We start from the raw sequence: 18845 nt of genomic DNA on the forward strand, positions 1-18845 counted from the left end.
GATCATACAGATAGTAAGTGGTGAATTTGGGATTCTAACTCAGGAAGCCTGGCTCCAGAGTTCTAGCTGTTTACCTCTGCACTATGAATATGCTGGTAACAGTCTCTATCTCGAGGGTTACAAGAGAGTAAGTTAATGGGTGCAAAGTACTTAGAGCAGGGATTGGTAAACTGAAAGCATGGTGTGTTTCGTATTATGATTTTGTGCCTTCACTGTATATACACAGCATTTATTAAATTAATTTTTAAGACTTTTGAGCTTCCTCTGTTATTTCCTATTTTTTATCCTCAGATCCTGGCTTTGACAAATGTTTCATGAACTAGGTAAAATTCACTAAAATTTGATTCCTTAAGCTTCCATTTTCTCTTCTTTTATACCCAGTATTATTTATAAGTCATTCGGCAAATAAAAAGATTGAAACAAGGCTCTGCTTCACCTCTGAGGAATCTAGTCTTCAACTGTCCAAAGCATTTATTTCATGGGTTGAAGACAGAGTTTTCTATTCTGGAGTTATGGTTTCCTATCTTTGTTCCAATCCTTAGGGATCCATGATTAGTAACAGTGAGTCTTAGAGTTGTTTCTTTAGTTCACCTTCAAGAAATTTTTTTCCAAATCACAAAAGCTTAAAAAATATTTACTCATAAAATTTGAAAATTATAGAAATAAGAGTTAAAAACTATCTTCTGCCCATCACAAAGAAATAGCCAGCGTTGGTATTATCAAAAGAAAAAAAATTACCACAAATTTAAAGTTCAAATTGACTTTTATTTGTGATTCTAGAAATGGGGCACAACACCTTATTCTATAAAATGAGTGTTCTGATGAGCTAAGCAGAGGAGGTTAGCCTTCCAGGTAGAAAAGGGCTAAAGAAAGCAGAAGGCACAAAACGGAGATTGGTTGTTTCAAAATTGAAAACTTTCCTTACAGGTTAAAAAAGGGACTTTCTTATTTCACTAACTCAGGTTGACTGAAGTATTTCTCTCTCTCTCCCCCCCCCCCTCCTTTTTTTTTTTTTAAAGAAAACTGGCTCATTTCAAAGTTCAGTTTGATTATGGGGCACTCAGCACAAGTGCCTCCATTCTAATTCTGTCTGGTCTGCTGGGGCCTAGTGCAGGAGGTCAGTCCAAAACAATGGCCTCCCACACATTTTTGTTCTTTATGTGTAGAGTATATTTTTAATGTGCAGTTTTATAAATCATACCATAGATACTGTTTATAATCTGCTTTTTTCTCCATGTAGTAGTAGTCCACATGATTTTTAATAGTTGCAAAATATTCTACTATATACACAACCTATTTAAAAATTTCCTACTCTACAATTTACTTCTAATATTTACTACTATAAAAAGTGTAACAAATGTCTATCCATATATCTTTATGTATCTGCTTGCCTTTTTAGTTATTTGCTATGAAGTATGCAAGTTATTTATTTACTGTACTTTTTTTTTTTTTTTTTTTTTTTGAGAAAAGATCTCACTCTGTAGCCCAGGCTGGAATATGATGGCATTATCATGGCTCAATGCAGCCTCGACCTCCTGTGCTCAATATATCCTCCTGCCTCAGTAGCTGGAACTCCAGGTACACGGCCCCACACCTGGCTAATTTTTAAACTTTTTGTAGAGATAGGGTACCACTATGTTGTCCAGGGTAGTCTCAAACACCTGGGCTCAAGTGAGTCCTCCCTCCTCAGCCTCCCAAAGTGTTGGAATTATAGGCATGAGCTACCATACTGGGCATAGAAAGTTACATAGATATATAACATTTTCAATACATTCTGCCAACCCTTCTTTTATAAAAGCTTTATTTTACACTCCCACAAGCTGTGTGTTTTTCTCTTTGCTAGAAATATATAAATTAAAAATAGCATCATAATTTTAACAGCATGCATTTTTTCATTAAGTCTGACCTTTAAAACTTTGCTTATTCAGTATTTGGGTTGTGTCTAAAGTCATATCCTTTTCCTCATTTTTCTGAGTGTCCTTTTCTTAGATTTATATATCAAGCTATCAAAACTTTCAAAGATTAATAAGAATATAATTTTTTAATTTTGCTTTTATTGCATCATTAAGTTTAGTATAGTAGGACCTGGTTACCAAAGTTGAGCTCAAGGTTGCCAATTGTTAAGTTATTGATGATTGATTAAGAATGTTCAAGAGTAGGAGTTTGAGATAGTAAGATCATAAACACTGGATTCAAAAGACTGGGTTCGGATCCCCTTTTGGTAGTTTAATTCTTTGAACTCCCCTCGCCTTTAATATGCTCACCTCTAAAATACCTACATTTTATAACTGCCATGAGGATTGAATAAGACAGTGCATGTTAAACAGTTAACACAGCACCTCAAACATACATGCTCCATCTAAAATAGTTGTTGATAACATTCCAAAATATCTCAAAACCAGGTAATGAAGATATTAGATTAGCTCTTGATACAAGGTACAGAAGAGTATTTTCTACCTTGTCTTTTACCCACATAAACCGTGGCCTAGATAAGAAACATCTTTAGGGATTAGCAGAGCAGACTGGACAACAGACAGCATAAAGGTGGGCCAAGGGGAGGGAAGGAAGCAAAAGACCTTACCAAAGGGAAAGAAAAACCAAACAGAAGCTTCCACCTTGCATTTTAGAGTTCCCTGAAGTCATCCAACTTCAGTAATAAAACAATGCCAATTCTGAAAAATACCTTTCGAAAGAGGCAGAACACTGTACAAATTCATTTAAAATTTTACTTGAGATTTTCAAAGCCTCTTAGAAATATTCCACCAAATAGAAAAATGATTCTGAATAAATAAAAAGTTTATATACATCTATCTATCTCTCTCTCTATATATATATATAGAAATCTAAGATAATTCAGTTTTGGTAAATTCTGCATTTGATGAATAAAAATAAAATAAAAACCAAATTATTCATTTGAAATGGGACACTTCAATCAGTTTTTTTAATCATTTATATCAATAGCCATTATAGCTGATCTTTTTAGTAACCCTGAGGCAGAAAAAAAAAAAAAAAAAAAAATCCTTGAAGTACCTTACAAATCAAAGAAAATAATTAGAGATATAGTCTTGGTTAGGCAGAAGTCAATTACAAAGTAAATCCCATTTTCTAGGGATTTTCAGTTTGCTGCAATTATAAAGGAAATAAAAAGTACAAACTCTACAAGGACTGGGACTTTATTTTAGTCCTTTTTATATTTCTAGCACCCAAAACAATGCCTGGTATATAGTAGCTACTCAATAAAAATCTGTTAAATGAATAGTAAGAATACTTTAGATTTATGTTTTACATGCTAATTTTTAAATAAACTTTGCATTTAGAATCAATATGCACATATTTGGGTTCTGCTTTCAGTTTAAACTTGGCCACTTATTTGCCTTAAGAAAGTCACCTAAAATTCTTGGAACTTTTTTCTTACATCTGTGAATTAGGGATACTAATATTTGCCCTCCTATCTCACGTGAGTTTGTGTAAGGATCAATTATGATAATAGAAATGAAAATACTTGTGAATGATAATCACCATACAGACATCAATGTTTATTTACTGTTTCAAGTCCTCTGCACAGTAAGGAGATAAATAAGTTACAGGAGCCTCCCTTTACGCAAGGGGGACACGTTCCGAGACCCCCACAGACGCTTGAAACTTTGGATGGTATCAAGCCCTATATATACTATGATGCCTATGATAAAGTTTAATTTATAAATTAGGTATAGTAAGATATTAGCAACAATAATGATAAAAAAAGAACCATTATAACAATATGCTGTGATAAAAGGTATAGGAATGTGGTCTCTCAAACTATTTTATACTGTACCATTGGTAACTGAAACCACAAATAAGGGGAAACTACTGTATTATTTAAATTCAAATTTCTTCACTTTAATCTAGTTGAGTTACTAAAGATAAAACCCTCTACGTTTTCTTTACATGCATTCAGTATTTACCTATAATTTGACTAATCTTCTTATAGCTAAAGCTTTTCAGAATCTATAGTTTATTGATGAATGCTAAACTGCTAATTAACATGTATAAACTAAAATTGGGATGTAACCTTTACTCTCTATCAGGTGACAGAACAGAACAGGATATAAAATCCCAAGGTTTAGACTCCAGTTTCAGCAAAATCACCTAGCTATAACACACTTTTACATTTTAAAAATATTTAATTAATATTTACTGTGCATTTACTGTGTGTCAGGCACTATTTAAAACACTTAGCATGTTTGGACTCATTTGATTCTCACAACACTCTATGAAGTAGAGACTATTCTCATTTTTCAGATAAGGAAACCAAAACACAGAGAGGTTGGACAACATGCCCAAAGCCGGAGAGTGAACAGAGGGCTGTATCGGGATTGGAACCCAGGTGTCAGTGTCCAGTTTGCAGAGCTTTAATCACTAAGCCACACTGCATGTCTATCCCTAGGTGCCTCAGTTTCCTTCTGAGGATAATATTATAGTACTCCATAGACTTCTTTGTAAAGATTAAATGATATTAAGATAAATAATGTAAAAATACTGGGTAACAGTCAATGATAATATTTTTACTTCTATTTTTAATTTTTTTTTTTTTTTTTTTTTTTTTTTGAGACAGAGTCTTGCTCTGTTTCCCCAGCTGGAGTGCAGTGGTGTGGTCTCAGCTCACTGCAGCCTCCACCTCTCAGGTTCAAGCAATTCTCCTGCCTCAGCCTCTGGAGTAGCTGGAACTACAGGCACACACCACCACGTCTGGCTAATTTTTTGTATTTTCAGTAGAGACAGGGTTTCACCATGCTGATCAGGTTGGTCTCAAACTCCTGACCTCAAGTGATCCACCTGCCTTGGCCTCCCAAAGTGCTGGGATTACAAGTGTGAGCCACCATGCCTGGCCAAGGATTACAGAATTAATATTTAAAATAAAATTTTCCTTACTCAAATATCTTAAAACAAAATGTCATCCTTCTTATGATCTTTTTTTTCTAACCTGTATAAACTGTAAATTATACTGTTCTGTTGTCTTCTTTTGGGAAAGAGGTGCACACAGGAAAAAGACAAGTCAGTGTAAAAAAACATTAAGCACAAAAGGCAGACGGCTTAGTGGGATCATTTCAGTAGGCTCAAGTACAGAGATTCAATGCAGGAAAAAACTTTACATAATATCCTTGAATACTAAAAAGACAGAAAGTTATGAAACATCTGAGGGTTAATACCAAAAGATCAATGGTTTAAATGTTATCTAAATATATTTCAATTCAACAGAAACTTATGTAATCTAAATGGGAAACTTCTGATTTTGGCAAAGGTTTTCAAGCTTTCTTTTGCTGCTGGCAGAGATAAGTCTGGATGTGTGTGGGCTAACTGCAGACTAGATTTTTTCTAGTTAATAGTATTTACTTGTTTCATTGTAAGAATTACATGGAGAAATTATAGGGAAGATCTTTTGCATTATCAACAATAATGGCAGGGTCATTAATAACTACAACTGTACAGTTATATAAACATATTTCAAATGCCTATCTAGGTAGCTTGCCAATTCCAAAGAAGTTAAAGCCTAATGATTGTACAAATAGATTATGACTCTACTAGTTAATATTTTGATTTATACCCAAAAATTATGAAACACTTATAAATTGGCCCTTTACCAACTCTAATTTGTTAGCTCTAAGATTTTTTTCCCGTTACTTCACATTAAGAATTCAAAAGATTAAAAAACGTATCTTCATTAGTGCTATTCAGACATTTTCAAGTATGGAATTAATGATTCTTGAAAGAACTAAAAATGAGGAAAAAATAAGCTAATGAGGTGAAAGTCAGAAGACTTGGGTTCTTTTCCTGCAAAAGTAGGAGTAAGTTGCTAAGTGGGCAAAATTCCCATGTGCAATCTATGCAACTCGAAAAAAAGGAGAGATTACATCTTTCAGAGCCTTTTTCTGTTAAACATAATATCCTCGATTCAAGAACCAGAATCTCTGTTAATTAAACTATTATTGGTCACAGAATGTAAGCTAGAACTCTATTAGCAAATGTGCTCACTGTTCTTCCATGGATGAGGACCTGGATTCTTGTGAAACACCCAATTTAAGGTCAAATCACGGAATCAGTAGTGATTAGTATTGAATAGTACTGTCCCTAAGTTTCAGCCTCAGTGACCAAAGAAAATTCCTTGGAAATGTACACTAAACATTTTCATTAGATGAGCTATAAGGCAGGATGAACCCTAAACCAACGTTTAGGAGAAGTGGAAGATTCAGTGCTGCCTCTCAACCAATTAACTGTATGACTGTGTACAAGTCTTCACTGCCTGGCTTCTGCTTCCTCCCTTCAAAAATCACACCATGGTCAGCGACCAGGTGGTCTGTACAGGGGACTCCAGTTTCTCTTCTCTTTATTAACTCAGAGGCAGAGTCATCTGTTATCAGAATTCTGTGTTCCACATACTTTTCTTTTGTTCTGAGCCCATCATTCTGTAACTGCCTACTCCTCACAAGGCGCTGAAAGAATACAGAAATCTCCTAGATTTGTGCTGCAAACTCTAAAGGTACTAAACTCAAGATCTTGACATTAGTTCAATATGACTAAGCACGTGGGGCAAAAGATGACCTGAAAGATGATCCTTTCAGTTACACAGGCTATACAATTACCTATAATACCCAAAGTCAGTTGCTATTTTAATGTCTATTTTCTTGGGGATTATTCCCCCAACTATCATTTCACGCCAATGGACAGACACTACAATCTTGAAATATGCTTAAAACAAGGTTTATCAACAGTGACTCTTGGGGCCTGATAGCCTCTAGGATATCTGAGCAGCTTCCCGGGCATCTCCCACTAGTTGTTGGGACTAGCAGCAGCCCCACAAGAGGTGACAACCAAAAATGTCTCCAGATATTGCTCTAGACAATGTCCCCTGAGAGAGGGGAGATGAAATCCCCCTGGTAGAGAACTACTGATTTAAAGAACAACTCTTTCTTTTACGTAAGAGAAACCTGACACTGCGCACCCCTTTCAGCTCCTAAACCACCTTAAGAAAAAAAGTGCTAACCTAGGTTAGGAGGCCGAGGCTGCTTCTTGGGGACTAAGAAATGCACTCAAGACCTACAAGGGCTTTCCTCACAGCTGGATCATGAGTGGAAAGGCCTAGAGCAGCGTGGCAAAGAACTCCGGATCTGGGAGCCCCCCTGATCTTTACCATACACTAGGGGCACTGGAAAGTAGGTATGAAACAAGCATGATCTGAAACAGGCCAGCTGAAACTTTCAAGAAGAGCCAGTTCGGACATTTCCAGGTAGCAAAGGGCCCCTCGGAGCAGCTCCGCCCAAAGCCCCACGCCCGGCGGCCTGCGGGGCCTCCCGGAGCCGGCGGCCCGCGCGGAGCTCCCGCCACGCCCACCGGACGTCACTCGTTACACAACGCCCCCCACCCCCAGCTTACGCAATCCTGCCCTCCCGCGGCTCCCAATTGTCCCGGTGACTTTTGTGGGTGAGGAAGGGAGACGCCGCCTGACCAGCCTCGTTCCCCTCGCGGAGGATTCTCTCCCGCCCCGGCAGTAGTTTCCCCGCGGCGGGCCCAGCCCGAGAGCCGATTCCCGGAAAGCGCGCGGCGGGAAGCGAGCGGACGCTGGGGCTCGCCCAGCTCCCAGCCATCCCGCGCCGGGGCGGCCTCGGTCCCGGTCACCCACTCCGCGCCCGGCGCGCGCGCCCGACAGCCAGGCCGCGGCCGAGGGAACCCCGCGCTGAGCGCCCCTCCCCGCGCCGCGTCACAGTCGGCTTCCAGGGCGATCCCCATTGTGACCGAAGCACCCCGGGGCGCCGCCCCCTCTCACACCCCCCAGCACCCCAAGACCCGACACTCCTGTGGCCCAGCGGCCTCGGGGAAGCAGACGAGCCTCCCGGGGCGCAGACGGGCTCCGGTACCGGGCCCTGGGGGCGGGGAGGGTGCGGTCGGCCGGGCCCCGCCGCAGCCCCGCGCGGTCACCTGCTCGCAGCGCCTCGCAGGCGGCGGTCAGGGCCTCCCGGTAGCGCCCCTGGTGCAGCAGCTCCCCGAGCCTGCCGGCCGCCCGGGCCCGCTCGCGCTGGCCTGGGAACCACTTCTCCGCCAGGTGGTTGAGGACGACGCTGGTCCTGAAGTCTGAAGCGGCGATGGCGGCGGCCAGAGGCGGCGGCCGCGGGGCGGTCCCTTCAGCATCAGTGGCACTGGCGGTGGCGGGCGGCAGCCGGTCCCGGCAGAGGCGGCAGCGGGCGCGGAACTCCCTCCGCAGGCAGCGGCGGCAGTAGCTGTGGCCACAGGGCACCGTCACCGGCTCGCTCAGGAAGCCCCGGCAGCCCAGGCAGCTGAGGAGCCCGCCGGCGCCGCCGTCCGCGCCCGCAGTCGGGGCCGCGCTCCAGCTCAGCCCGTGCCGGAGTCGGTAGTTGAACACCAGGCAGTCCACCAGGGTACCCAGGCACTCAGGCCTGGCCGGGGCCCCGCGGCGCAGCGCCGCCGCGAACGCCTCCAGCGCGCCCTTCAGGTGGCCGCCCAGCGCCAGCAGCTCCCCGCGGCGGAGCAACAGCTCCCAGCGATCCGACTCCGCGACCGCGCGCTCCAGCCGGTGGCCGCTGCCGCCGCCCACTTCCCAGAACCGGCCTCGGCCCTGCGGCGCCGGGGCCATCTCCCGACTCCCTCCCGGGGAGCTCCTCGCCACCGCCGGAGAGGACATGGCCCGCGGAGGGCTGCTCCGCCGCCGCCGCCGCCGCCGCCGCCGCCGCCGCCGCCGCCGCCGCCGCCGCCGCCGCCGCCGCCGCCGCCGCCGCCCGCCGCCACGGTCCCGGAGCCTCCCGGGCGCGCGGCTCCGCACGCGGCCCGCGAGCAGGGGGGCGTGGCGCGCGGACACGGCGGGGCGGCGCGCGCCCGGGAAGCCCCGGGGGCGGGGCCTGGCGAGGGCGGGGCCAGTTCGGCGACGGCGCCCGGGACTCCCTCACGCAGCCCGCGGCCGCGCTACCGAGGAGCCGAGCGCTGGGCCCCGCCCCTTCCGAGCCCGCTCCTGGCGGGGGACGCAGGTCGGATGATTCCCCCGGCGGAGAGCTATTGGCTTTTGCAGAATGGAGGGCTCGGCTTGTGACGGAACAAAGCCCGAAAAAGCAGGGAGCCTCTGTCCCCGCTCGCCTGGCCGCCGACGTCCCCCGTCTGCGGTGGCCCGAGCCCCTGCCTGGTTGGAGGGCGCTCCCCAGCCGCGGGGGACTGCGGGTCGCCACCTCTCCCGAGGCGCGGCGCCCGCCCAGGCGGGACCTGCCCCAGCTCCTGGCGGGCGGGGTTCTCCCGGCGTGGCCTAGTGCTCGTCAGGTGCGGCTCTGCATTTTCATTCGTCTATGCCCGGGTTCCAGGTGGGCGCGCCCAAGCAGGGGGCCTAGGAGGGCACCGTAGCCCGGTGACTCGGACTCTTCGGGTCTAGAGGCCTCAACTTTAAACTTGAACAAAAAACCCACGTTCCTGGGGCGACTTCCTCCAGAGGGTAAGGTGTGTTTCCTGGTGCCCGGTTGACGGCTGCCCGTCCCGCTTAAAGCTCATCCGCGACCCACCTCGAGGGAGAAAGCCCCCTGTTTCTTCAGGTGCCCCCACACCTCCAGAATTGCCCTACAGCCGGCTAAGGTCTATATTTGGCATTTTTAAAAGAAAAACATCAAGAAAAATGTTTTTCACGTGGCGGTCACCATATTACTACAACCCAAGCAGGGTCTGCCGCTTTGCCGACAGAAGAAAATGATGGGGTTGATACAAAATGGGTTCTGTTTCCCTTAAACTTCACAGCAAGTTTAAAGCTCTCCGCTGAAAATATTTATAGATTTGATTATAGGATATTAGAATTAGCGGAGTCACTTAGAATTTTTAGTCCTTTTTCAAATCTTTGGAAACAGGCAAAGTTATTTGTCAAAAATCACACAATCTAATAGATTTTAAGATTACGTCTTTTCCACTATTAACTACGTTAGACTAATCATATGTAATATATAATTCATATGTAATATTTCATAGAAAATGAGGTTTTCAAAGTAAAGGAAGTTGTTAATTGGAAAGTTCATCTGAGCATGCTATGTCTGAAATTAGCAAAAGTTTAACATGTCTCTTTATAAGGAACAGACCGAGGCTAAAAGATGTTCTGAGTTCATATGTTTTCACTACACAATGAGCAAGTCGTGTAACTTCGGAAAAGATAGAGATATATTACCCTAAACGGAATGAATAAAAAAGAGGTGCCTGAGAAAAAGCCAAGCCTCCTGTTCCAACAGGATGCAGACACAAACAAGTTCATTTATCATTCACATTGCACCTGAACCAAACTGCAGCCAGATCCAAAGAGCACATCCTAAGCATTTGGCGTGCAAAGCATTTGTATTAATTCATGAGCATAACCTTAATTCCAATCCTAACCCCCTAAATTACTACCTTCTCACAACAAGCAGAACAGTGACTTTCATCTGATGCCCACATATCCCTTGAGACCTGAAATCACAAATAGTATAACAAATACCTATGTGTACACGCACATTCATTTTGTGATGCATTCTTGTTCTTAATGGCAATTTGCAAAATGTACAATAGTAAATATTTAATCAATGCATTCATGTTTATACAAGGAGTATCATAAATTAATAAACACTCAAACTTATTTTCAAATATAAAGTCAGGTTCCATTATGGGATTTCTGCCAAGAGTACAATATGTGGTTCAGAAAAAAAATATGAAGTATTTGTCCTTTAGAGTTCCTTCCCCTAATAAATATGACAAATAACCACATCTGATTCTGATGTGAAATAAAATGGCACAATTATGATAATGTGTGGGAGAAAAAGAAATGGGACCGTAGGAGGAATCTTGCAGTGTTCTCCTTGGCATTTGTGAATGGTTATAATTCATGTTTGCTGGTTTATACATTTACATAACTTGTTCTCATTTATGTAACTTATTTATGTAAGAGGCTGTACTGCTGCTGTGGCCTCTGTGTGCTGCATAACTTCTCTCTGAATCAGGAAGCCTAGGCAAAGTAGTCACTGGCACTGTCACAGGTCGCTCTTCCATCATTCTCTGCTACCAAAAAGTTGCATGATGATGTGACTGCTAGTTGAATTCGAAGACAAGAGGAGTTAGTATCCTCCTTCATTCATTTCCTAAAATTTACACAGGTCTCTGAGTCACCCAGCAGGCTGTGATGGAGAAGAGGGAATCCTGCTAAACAGCCCCTAGCTGGGAGAATATAATGGAGTGAAGAGCTCTCTTTTCTTTTCCTTCCCATTACTTGCTTGTGTCATTCTTTGCTAACAAAGTAGTAAAATTATGAGATTTGTATTCTGTTTCGGTTTTTTAGTGTTGTCTTCTAAAATAGATCAGTTATGTAAGAGAGTAAGAAGAAAAGCGTATCTGTTTCCTAATTTGGAAAATGCTTATCACCATCATTGCCTGCTTATCCCTGCCTCCCACTGCCACACCATAAGACTTTTCCTGATATAGTTTGGTAAACTCCGATTTAAGAGTAACATAACACAGTGCTTTTCTTGTATACATCTCAGCTGAAGATGTGTATTTGAACCTCTTTTTTTTTTTTTTTTTGCTGTGGGTGATTTTACAATTTGTTTCTTTACATTCTTATCATTAAAGAAACTGAATTTGTCAGTCCAAGCAAAATATGTCCCAACTGATTCATTTCAGTTGATAACATTCTATTCAAAGAGAGTAAACTATAAAGTTTCATCTAAACAGTACCTACCCAATAGCTTGCTTTTTTTTTAATGACACAATCTGGCTTTGTCACCCAGGCTGCAATGCAGTGACTCAGTCATAGCTCACTGCAGCCTTGACCTCCTGGACTTAAGTGATCCTTCTACCTCAGCCTTCCTGAGTAGCTGGGACTACAGGCACATGCCTCTATGCCCAGCAACTTGTTTTTGTTAGTTCTTTGTAGAGGTGGGTACCATTATGTTGCCCAGGCTGCTCCAACTCCTGGCCTCAAGCAATTCCCTTGCTTCAGCCTCCCAAAGTGTTGGGATAAACCACCATGCCTGGTCCCCAATAGCATTTTATATACAATACACAGATGGAGGGGCTCTAGAGACCACCCTTTCATACCTCTCATTTTATATATAAGAGAAAATTGAGAGCTGAGAAGCTGCTAGTTGTAGAAGTCATACCAGCGAGGGAATCTGGTGCTGACTATATTTATGCCTCTATGCTGGGGAAGAAGCCACCTGGTTTCCCTGAGCCTCATTTGCTGTCTGTAGAAAGAAGGAACTGGAACTATCCCTAAGGTGCCTTGACTCTGGAGCCAAGCCCCAGGGCTTGGTTTGAAGGCAGTTAGGGGACAGAGCATCTCCCAGACTGAGAAGCACAGCAGTGTGGTACCTGCTGAAAATGTAACAGCAGGTGAGGGCTGAGAATAGAAGAGAAAGATACCAAGAAACACATTTTCTTGGTGCACACCCATCCCTGTTTAGAAAGAGGGAACCAGTCTCTGAGACTTGAACACCTGCAGTCACTGTACAGGGATCCCCTATTGCACTCACACCTCCTTGCCCCTAATGTAAAACTGTGGGAGGCTGAAAGAAAGCTGGGGGTGGGGGGCAGGGGAGAGCTGATTATATAACTTGGGCATTTGTGAGAAAGTTTATGTAAGATGCTAAAAATAGAATATATGATTGGTATAATAGCGTTCCAAGTAAAAAGCCCTAATGAGGACAACCTACCCGAGTAGGTTAAATAGAGCTGATACTAAGTGCAAGTCTAAAGCCAGTTGCCTGCAATGACTACCATCTAACCAAGCACTGTTTACTGCTCATTGCAAACATATTCTTTGTTATCCCTACAGGGTACACAAAGTGCACAAGGGCCACTATCCTTATAAAGGGTGCTATGCTTTATTCTTAATTTCTAATACTCTGAAGAATCTAGAAATATTAAGTGTGTAACCCACAGCCTTTTTTTTTTTTTTTGGTAGTCAAATTGATAAAATGAATACATTTCCCTGCATCAAGATGTTTAAAAAGTAGACATAGGAATAAACCCCATATATTAGTGAACAAATTCTAAGAATGTACTACATGTATGAATCCCCTGGTACTTTCCATCCTCCTTCCTGGTTGCAACCCCCGTCACTGCACCCTCAACTTTAGTAGTTATCGTTATCTGACATGTTACATACACATTACTTGTCTCCACCCTCCAGAATGTAAGCTCCTTGAGATTTGAGATTTCTGTACATCTTGTTCACTGATGTGTCACTAGCACCTAGGCACCAAGAAGACACTAGAAAATCATTGTTAAATTAGCGCACCCACAAAGATCTTGCTCTGTTACCAAGGCTGGAGTGAAGTGGTGTGATCATAGCTCACTGTAGCCTCAAGTTCCCAGGCTCCATTGATCCTCCTGCCTCAGCCTCGCAAGCAGTTGGACATGAGCCACCATGCCCAGCTAATTTTTAAATTTTTTGTAGAGATGGGGTCTCACTATGTTGCCCAGGTTGGCCCCAAACTCCTGGACTGAAGTGATTCTCCCACCTCCCATTCCCAAAGTTGTGTGATTGCAGGTATGGCCATTGTGACCATCCCCTTAGTAGTATTTTAATGTATCCATTATTCCTCGGACTTGTTCAGAAGCCTTTTATATCTTGTGAACCTTTGTGATATTTATTTGCTGTGATCTGAATATTGGTGTCCTTCCATATGTTGGCATCTCTATATGTGATAGTATTAAGAGGCAGTCATTTGAGAGGTGATTAGGTCATGAGGGTGGAGCCCTCTTAAATGTGATTAGTACCTTTATAAAAGAGTGTGAAGGAGCCTCCTGTTCCCTTCTTCCATGTGGGTACACAGCAACTGGTCACCATATATGAACAGAAAATAGGCCCTCACCAAACATAGAATCTACTGGTCCCTTCATCTTGGACTTCTCAGACTCCAGAACTGTGAGTCATAAATTTTGGTTTATAAATTACCCAGTCTAGGGTATTTTTGTCCTAGCCATCCAAATACATGGAGACGTTAGTGTTCCATGCGAGAGAAAAGAGGCCTTCATGTTTTCTACTTAATTTCACTTAAGTTTGAAAATAATGTCCCCTCCTCCAATGACTTCAGAATTGGAAGAAGAGCTGTGCATCCTTCTGTTTCATCCAAGGTCCTTCTCTTTAGCTCAAGGCCCACACCTGTCCTAAAACATGTACTAGAAACTGACTAAAAATAATCTGTAATGTACATTGACTTGATGTATTCTACATCTTGCTTCTCATCTTGTTTCTCTTGACTTTTTAAGTCGTTGACCTGGTTGGTTGTTCTGCCATTTCCTCCTTGTCTTGACTCTGATCCTACAGAGTTTTATCCCCTGGTTATGAACTCTTCCATCATCTGCAGTCATCATGTCTCCTTATTTGGCACTGAACTTGTAGGCCATATTGCAATACAGATCATCTGGTCTAACCTAGTAACAGGTGTTTTTCTGCTTGACATACTTGACCTTCTTCACCAAACGTCCTCCCCACCCAACTTACTTACTCCAGTCTTTCATACAAAATTATGGATGTATTTCTCTTATCCATGTCACTCATTAGTTTATGAACTGCAATTCTGAATCCTTTACAATTTACCTAATAACTGAGATTTTAAAAAATCACACAGGAGCTGAAAATGTGCCAGGTAAAGTTGCACTGCATACCTTTGTTCTCTAAACTAGGTGAAACCCCAACCACACCATATAATCCTGGGAATGTATAAAACAAAACGACATAGGAGGAGAACAGTGGCAGGGGATCCTCTATATTTGATGGGCATGGGGGATTTACCCAATTGCCATTATATTCAGGAACTTTCCAAAGGCGTAAAGTCACTTAGTGTTGGTCACTAGAGCTAGTGATTTTTTTTCAAGAGGCTGGATATTACAACTTATCTCTCTTACAAATAATATTTTGTTAGATCTTGTCCTAGGAAACCATATTAGAGCTACCAGTCCACATCCTTAATTCCACAGGCTTCACTCTTCCTTCTAGTTGTGGCACAAGTGCCCATAACCATGAGAGTCAGGTGCTAAGCATCAAAGCAAACACGTTTCTGTGTGTAACACCAGAGCCCTTTTCTCGTTTGTTCATACAACAGTTTTTTAAATTGACGATCAATTATGTGTCCTAAGCATCAACTATTCAGCAGTGAACAAAGAAGTTAAATCGCTTGTGGAATTAATATTTGGAGAAGACAATAGATACCAAATATACAGTATAAAAGAAATATACATGTACAAAATCAAATATATAGTATAAATTAAATCCACAGTATGTTAGGGATAGTTGCTAAAGATAAAAAACGGGTAAAGGAGATAGGAAGACCAGGCAAGTCACCACAGACGGGGTGGCATTGCATAAAAGTCTAAAGGAAGGCAGCTTGGGGCTATCTAGCAGAAGAGCATTTCAGGCAAGGATAACAGAAATGACAAAGGCCCAGAAGAGATCGGTGTGCCTGGACACTAGGAAAGATTGGGGATTCCAGCCAGAGATGAGGTCAGAGAGGTTGCACTGTAAGGGCACATCAAGTGCCAACTTCCAGGTCACAGTTGGGACTTTGAATTTTCTTCTGAGTGCGGTCGGAAGCAGACACTGTGTTTGGAAGAGCATCCAGTTGGAGTTTTGAGATGACAACTCTGGTTGCTGTGTTGTAGCGGAAAAAATGATTTGGGGTGAAATGATCAAAGCAGAGGCTGCTTAGAAGACTGATGCATGGATCCAGGAGAGAGATGCTGGTGTCTTCGGGGAGGGTGATGGCTGGGGAGAGATGAGAAGGGGTCCGATTTTGGATTTTCTCTGAAGGTAGACCCAAAAGGATTTTCTGGCAGATCAGATGCCAGGTGAGAGAAAGAGGAGTCGAGAGTAACTCTGAGATCTTTTGACATATATAAGCATCCCAACAAATCTAAAATCTTCAGACTTTGCTGATATTCCCAGGAATTTAGGAAGCACTTTAAAACAATAATGCTAATAATGCTGGAGTCTGTATTCAAATTACTAATGCTTTCTTAGCTTTCTTGATATATATATATATATATATATATGGTATATATAGTTTACTGAATATAACTTTATATCTGTTTCCACTTGCAAAATTATTTCTCTTACCTAAAGAATATCCAGACTTGTCTTAATTTTAAAACAGGTGTTGTAGGCTGGGTACAGTGGCTCACACCTATAATCCCAGCACTTCGGGAGGCCAAGCAGGCAGATCACCTTAGGTCAAGAGTTTGAGACCAGCCTGGCAAACATGGTGAAACCCATCTCTACTAAAAATACAAAAATCAGCCAGGTGAGGTGCAGGCACCTATAATCCCAGCTACTTGAGAGGCTGAGGCAGGAGAATTGCTTAAACCTGGGAAGCAGAGGTTGCAGTGAGCTGAGATAGTGCTACTGCACTCCTGCCTGGGCAAGAGAGCAAGACTCTGTATCATAAATAAATAAATAAATAAATAAAAACAAATAAATAAATAAAACAATAGATGCTAATGTCTTGGGCTAGGGTGGTGCTGGTGAGGGTTGGCTGTGGGGAGAAAGAGTAAGAGTGGTCAAAAGGACTGTCTGATACACCAAATGGTAAGTATAAGAGAAAGACAGGATGTCTTAGTCAGCTTGGGCTGCTGTAACAAAGTGTTAGGTTGGGGCAATTGCCACGAAAAGTAATGGCAAAACTGCAATTACTTTTGCACCAACCTTGTATCATAGACTGAGTGGCTTACAAACAACAGAAGTTTCTCACAGTTCTGAAGGGTAGAAATCTGAGATTAGGGTGCCATCATAATAAGGTTCTGGCGAGGGCTGTCTTCTGGGTTGCAGACTGCATATTTCTTGTATCCTCACTTGATAGAAAGAGACTGAGCTAGCTCTCTGGCCTCTTCTTATAAGGACACTAATCACAGTCACAAGGGCTCCACCTTAATGACCTAATTATTTCCAACAGGTTCCACCTCCTAATGCCATCACTCAGGGGATCAGATTTCAACGTATGAATTTTTGGGGGAACAAAAGCCTTCAATCTATAACAGAGAAGAAATGAAGAAACTAAATTGCCCCGATGTATTAATGGTAAGTAGATTTTTCTTGTTGTTGTTATTTCTGAGCAGAATCTCTGTCACCCAGGCTGGAGTGCAGTGGCACGGTCTTGGCTCACTGCAACATCTGCCTCCCAGGTTCAAGTATTTCTTGTGCCTTAGTCTCCAGAGTAGCTGGGACTACAGGAGTGTGCCACCACACCCAGCTAATTTTTTGTAGTTTTAGTAGAGATGGGGTTTCACCATATTGGCCAGGCTGGTCTCCAACTCCTGACCTCAGGTGATCTACCCACCTTGGTCTCTCAAAGTGCTGGGATTACAGGCATGAGCCACTGCTCCCCGCTAAGGGTTTTTGTTTATTTGTTTGTTTTTGAGACAGAGTCTTACTCTGTCACCCAGGCTGGAGTGTAGTGGCATGATCTCTGCTCACTGCAACCTCCCACTCCTGGGTTCAAGTGATTCTTCTGCCTCAGTCTCCCGAGTAGCTGGGACTACAGGCATGCACCACCATGCCCAGCTAATTTTTGGTAGTTTTAGTAGAGACAGTTTCACTGTGTTAGCCAGGATGGTCTCAATCTCCTAACCTTATGATCCACCTGCCTCAGCACCCCCAGGTTTTTATTACTAACATCATATTCCCAGAGTAACTCTGCTACAAGTGCTTTTGGCTTTAGAGGATTTATGAATCCAGTTGCCACTATATCATTGTCTCCAATGACATCAACTTAGGCCTAAAAAATGAAGGTCTTTCCCATATAAAGTGGTTTTCCTAGATTTAGATGAAACCTCCTGAGCAGCATGAAGAATTCTGAAATACTTCCTTTTTTGTTTTCCTTAAAATTGATGATTCAAAATATGAGTAGATAGCTCAAATACAGCCAGCAGTCACTGAGTGTACTCAACTTTCATTTGTATCTGCTTATATAAACAGCTTGCTTAAAAGAATGCTTTGGAGTTGCTAATATGATAAATCAAGCTTGTTTTGTGTTTATATGAAAACAAAATGGATCCCCATATATGAACAGGAAAATTGGCAACTGCCAAGATGGTATTGTTACCTGGAATCCTCCCGTAGGATGAATCCTTTAACCAAGGAGATCAACAAAGTTGGATCTCTGGACCAGCAGTCTCGGTTCTTGTGATAGTGAGCAAAGAATTGCCAACTACCAACAAAATGCAGGCTCAAAACAAAGCTTTCTAAAGCACAGTAATATATTCTTAGAGGGAGAGCATACTGATCTCTGCGAAGAGAAATCAGACTCTCTTTATAGAGCTCAGGATGCTCTTATGCAGTTTCTAGGAAGGAGTTGACGTTTAGGCTATATTTGAGTGACAGAATTATGTCATTTGATTAGCAGTTTGTGCTTATATCACTGAAGTTAAACTGCACTTCTTTACTCATAATTTGTTAAGGAAAGCCCACTCGGGGCCAAAACTTCATGTAAATTTTATTATAATGATTGTATAATGAGGATAGGGTTACCTGGGTTTATGGCCTAGATGAACTGGGCATGTGCCACTTTAGGGGATTTTTATCTGTGCCCAGTTCTTCTTTCTCCAGGATGTGCTGGTCACAGACTTTACCGCAAGTGCCACCCATCAGGGTGGAAATAGGGTGGTCTTGCAGCTGAACTTAGGTGGGCCAGGACCTGTTTAGTGATAGCCCTTCTACCCTCCTCTCTCGCCCCTCCGAGCTGCTAATGTCTATCTAACCACCTAACATTATGGGTGGGATACCTTGTTCCCGTGGTAATGTCAAAAACTGTTTTACCAAAGGGTAAGCCCCCTTGATTCTGTTCAACCATGGGTGAAATTTCTCCAACTCT

At 42.9% G+C, this 18845-nt stretch overlaps 2 protein-coding genes across 2 annotated transcripts in view; one reads left to right on the forward strand and one right to left on the reverse strand.

Annotated features, from left to right (window-relative positions):
* Window positions 1–8784, reverse strand: part of LONRF1 (LON peptidase N-terminal domain and ring finger 1) — a 32703-nt gene extending 23919 nt beyond the window's left edge. Inside the window, exon 1 of the mRNA XM_039461132.2 lies at window positions 7954–8784. Within this exon, the coding sequence (XP_039317066.1) occupies window positions 7954–8674 (721 nt within the window). The 5' untranslated portion in view covers window positions 8675–8784. The remainder of the gene's footprint in view (window positions 1–7953) is intronic.
* Window positions 8673–18845, forward strand: part of LOC141580908 (uncharacterized) — a 125781-nt gene continuing 115608 nt past the window's right edge. Inside the window, exons 1-3 of the mRNA XM_074384243.1 lie at window positions 8673–8712; window positions 8828–9297; window positions 16929–17053. Coding sequence (XP_074240344.1) covers window positions 8673–8712; window positions 8828–9297; window positions 16929–17024 — 606 coding nt within the window. The 3' untranslated portion in view covers window positions 17025–17053. The remainder of the gene's footprint in view (window positions 8713–8827; window positions 9298–16928; window positions 17054–18845) is intronic.

This window comes from Saimiri boliviensis, chromosome 13, assembly GCF_048565385.1.
Source record: "Saimiri boliviensis isolate mSaiBol1 chromosome 13, mSaiBol1.pri, whole genome shotgun sequence".
NCBI classification, from domain to species: domain Eukaryota; kingdom Metazoa; phylum Chordata; class Mammalia; order Primates; family Cebidae; genus Saimiri; species Saimiri boliviensis.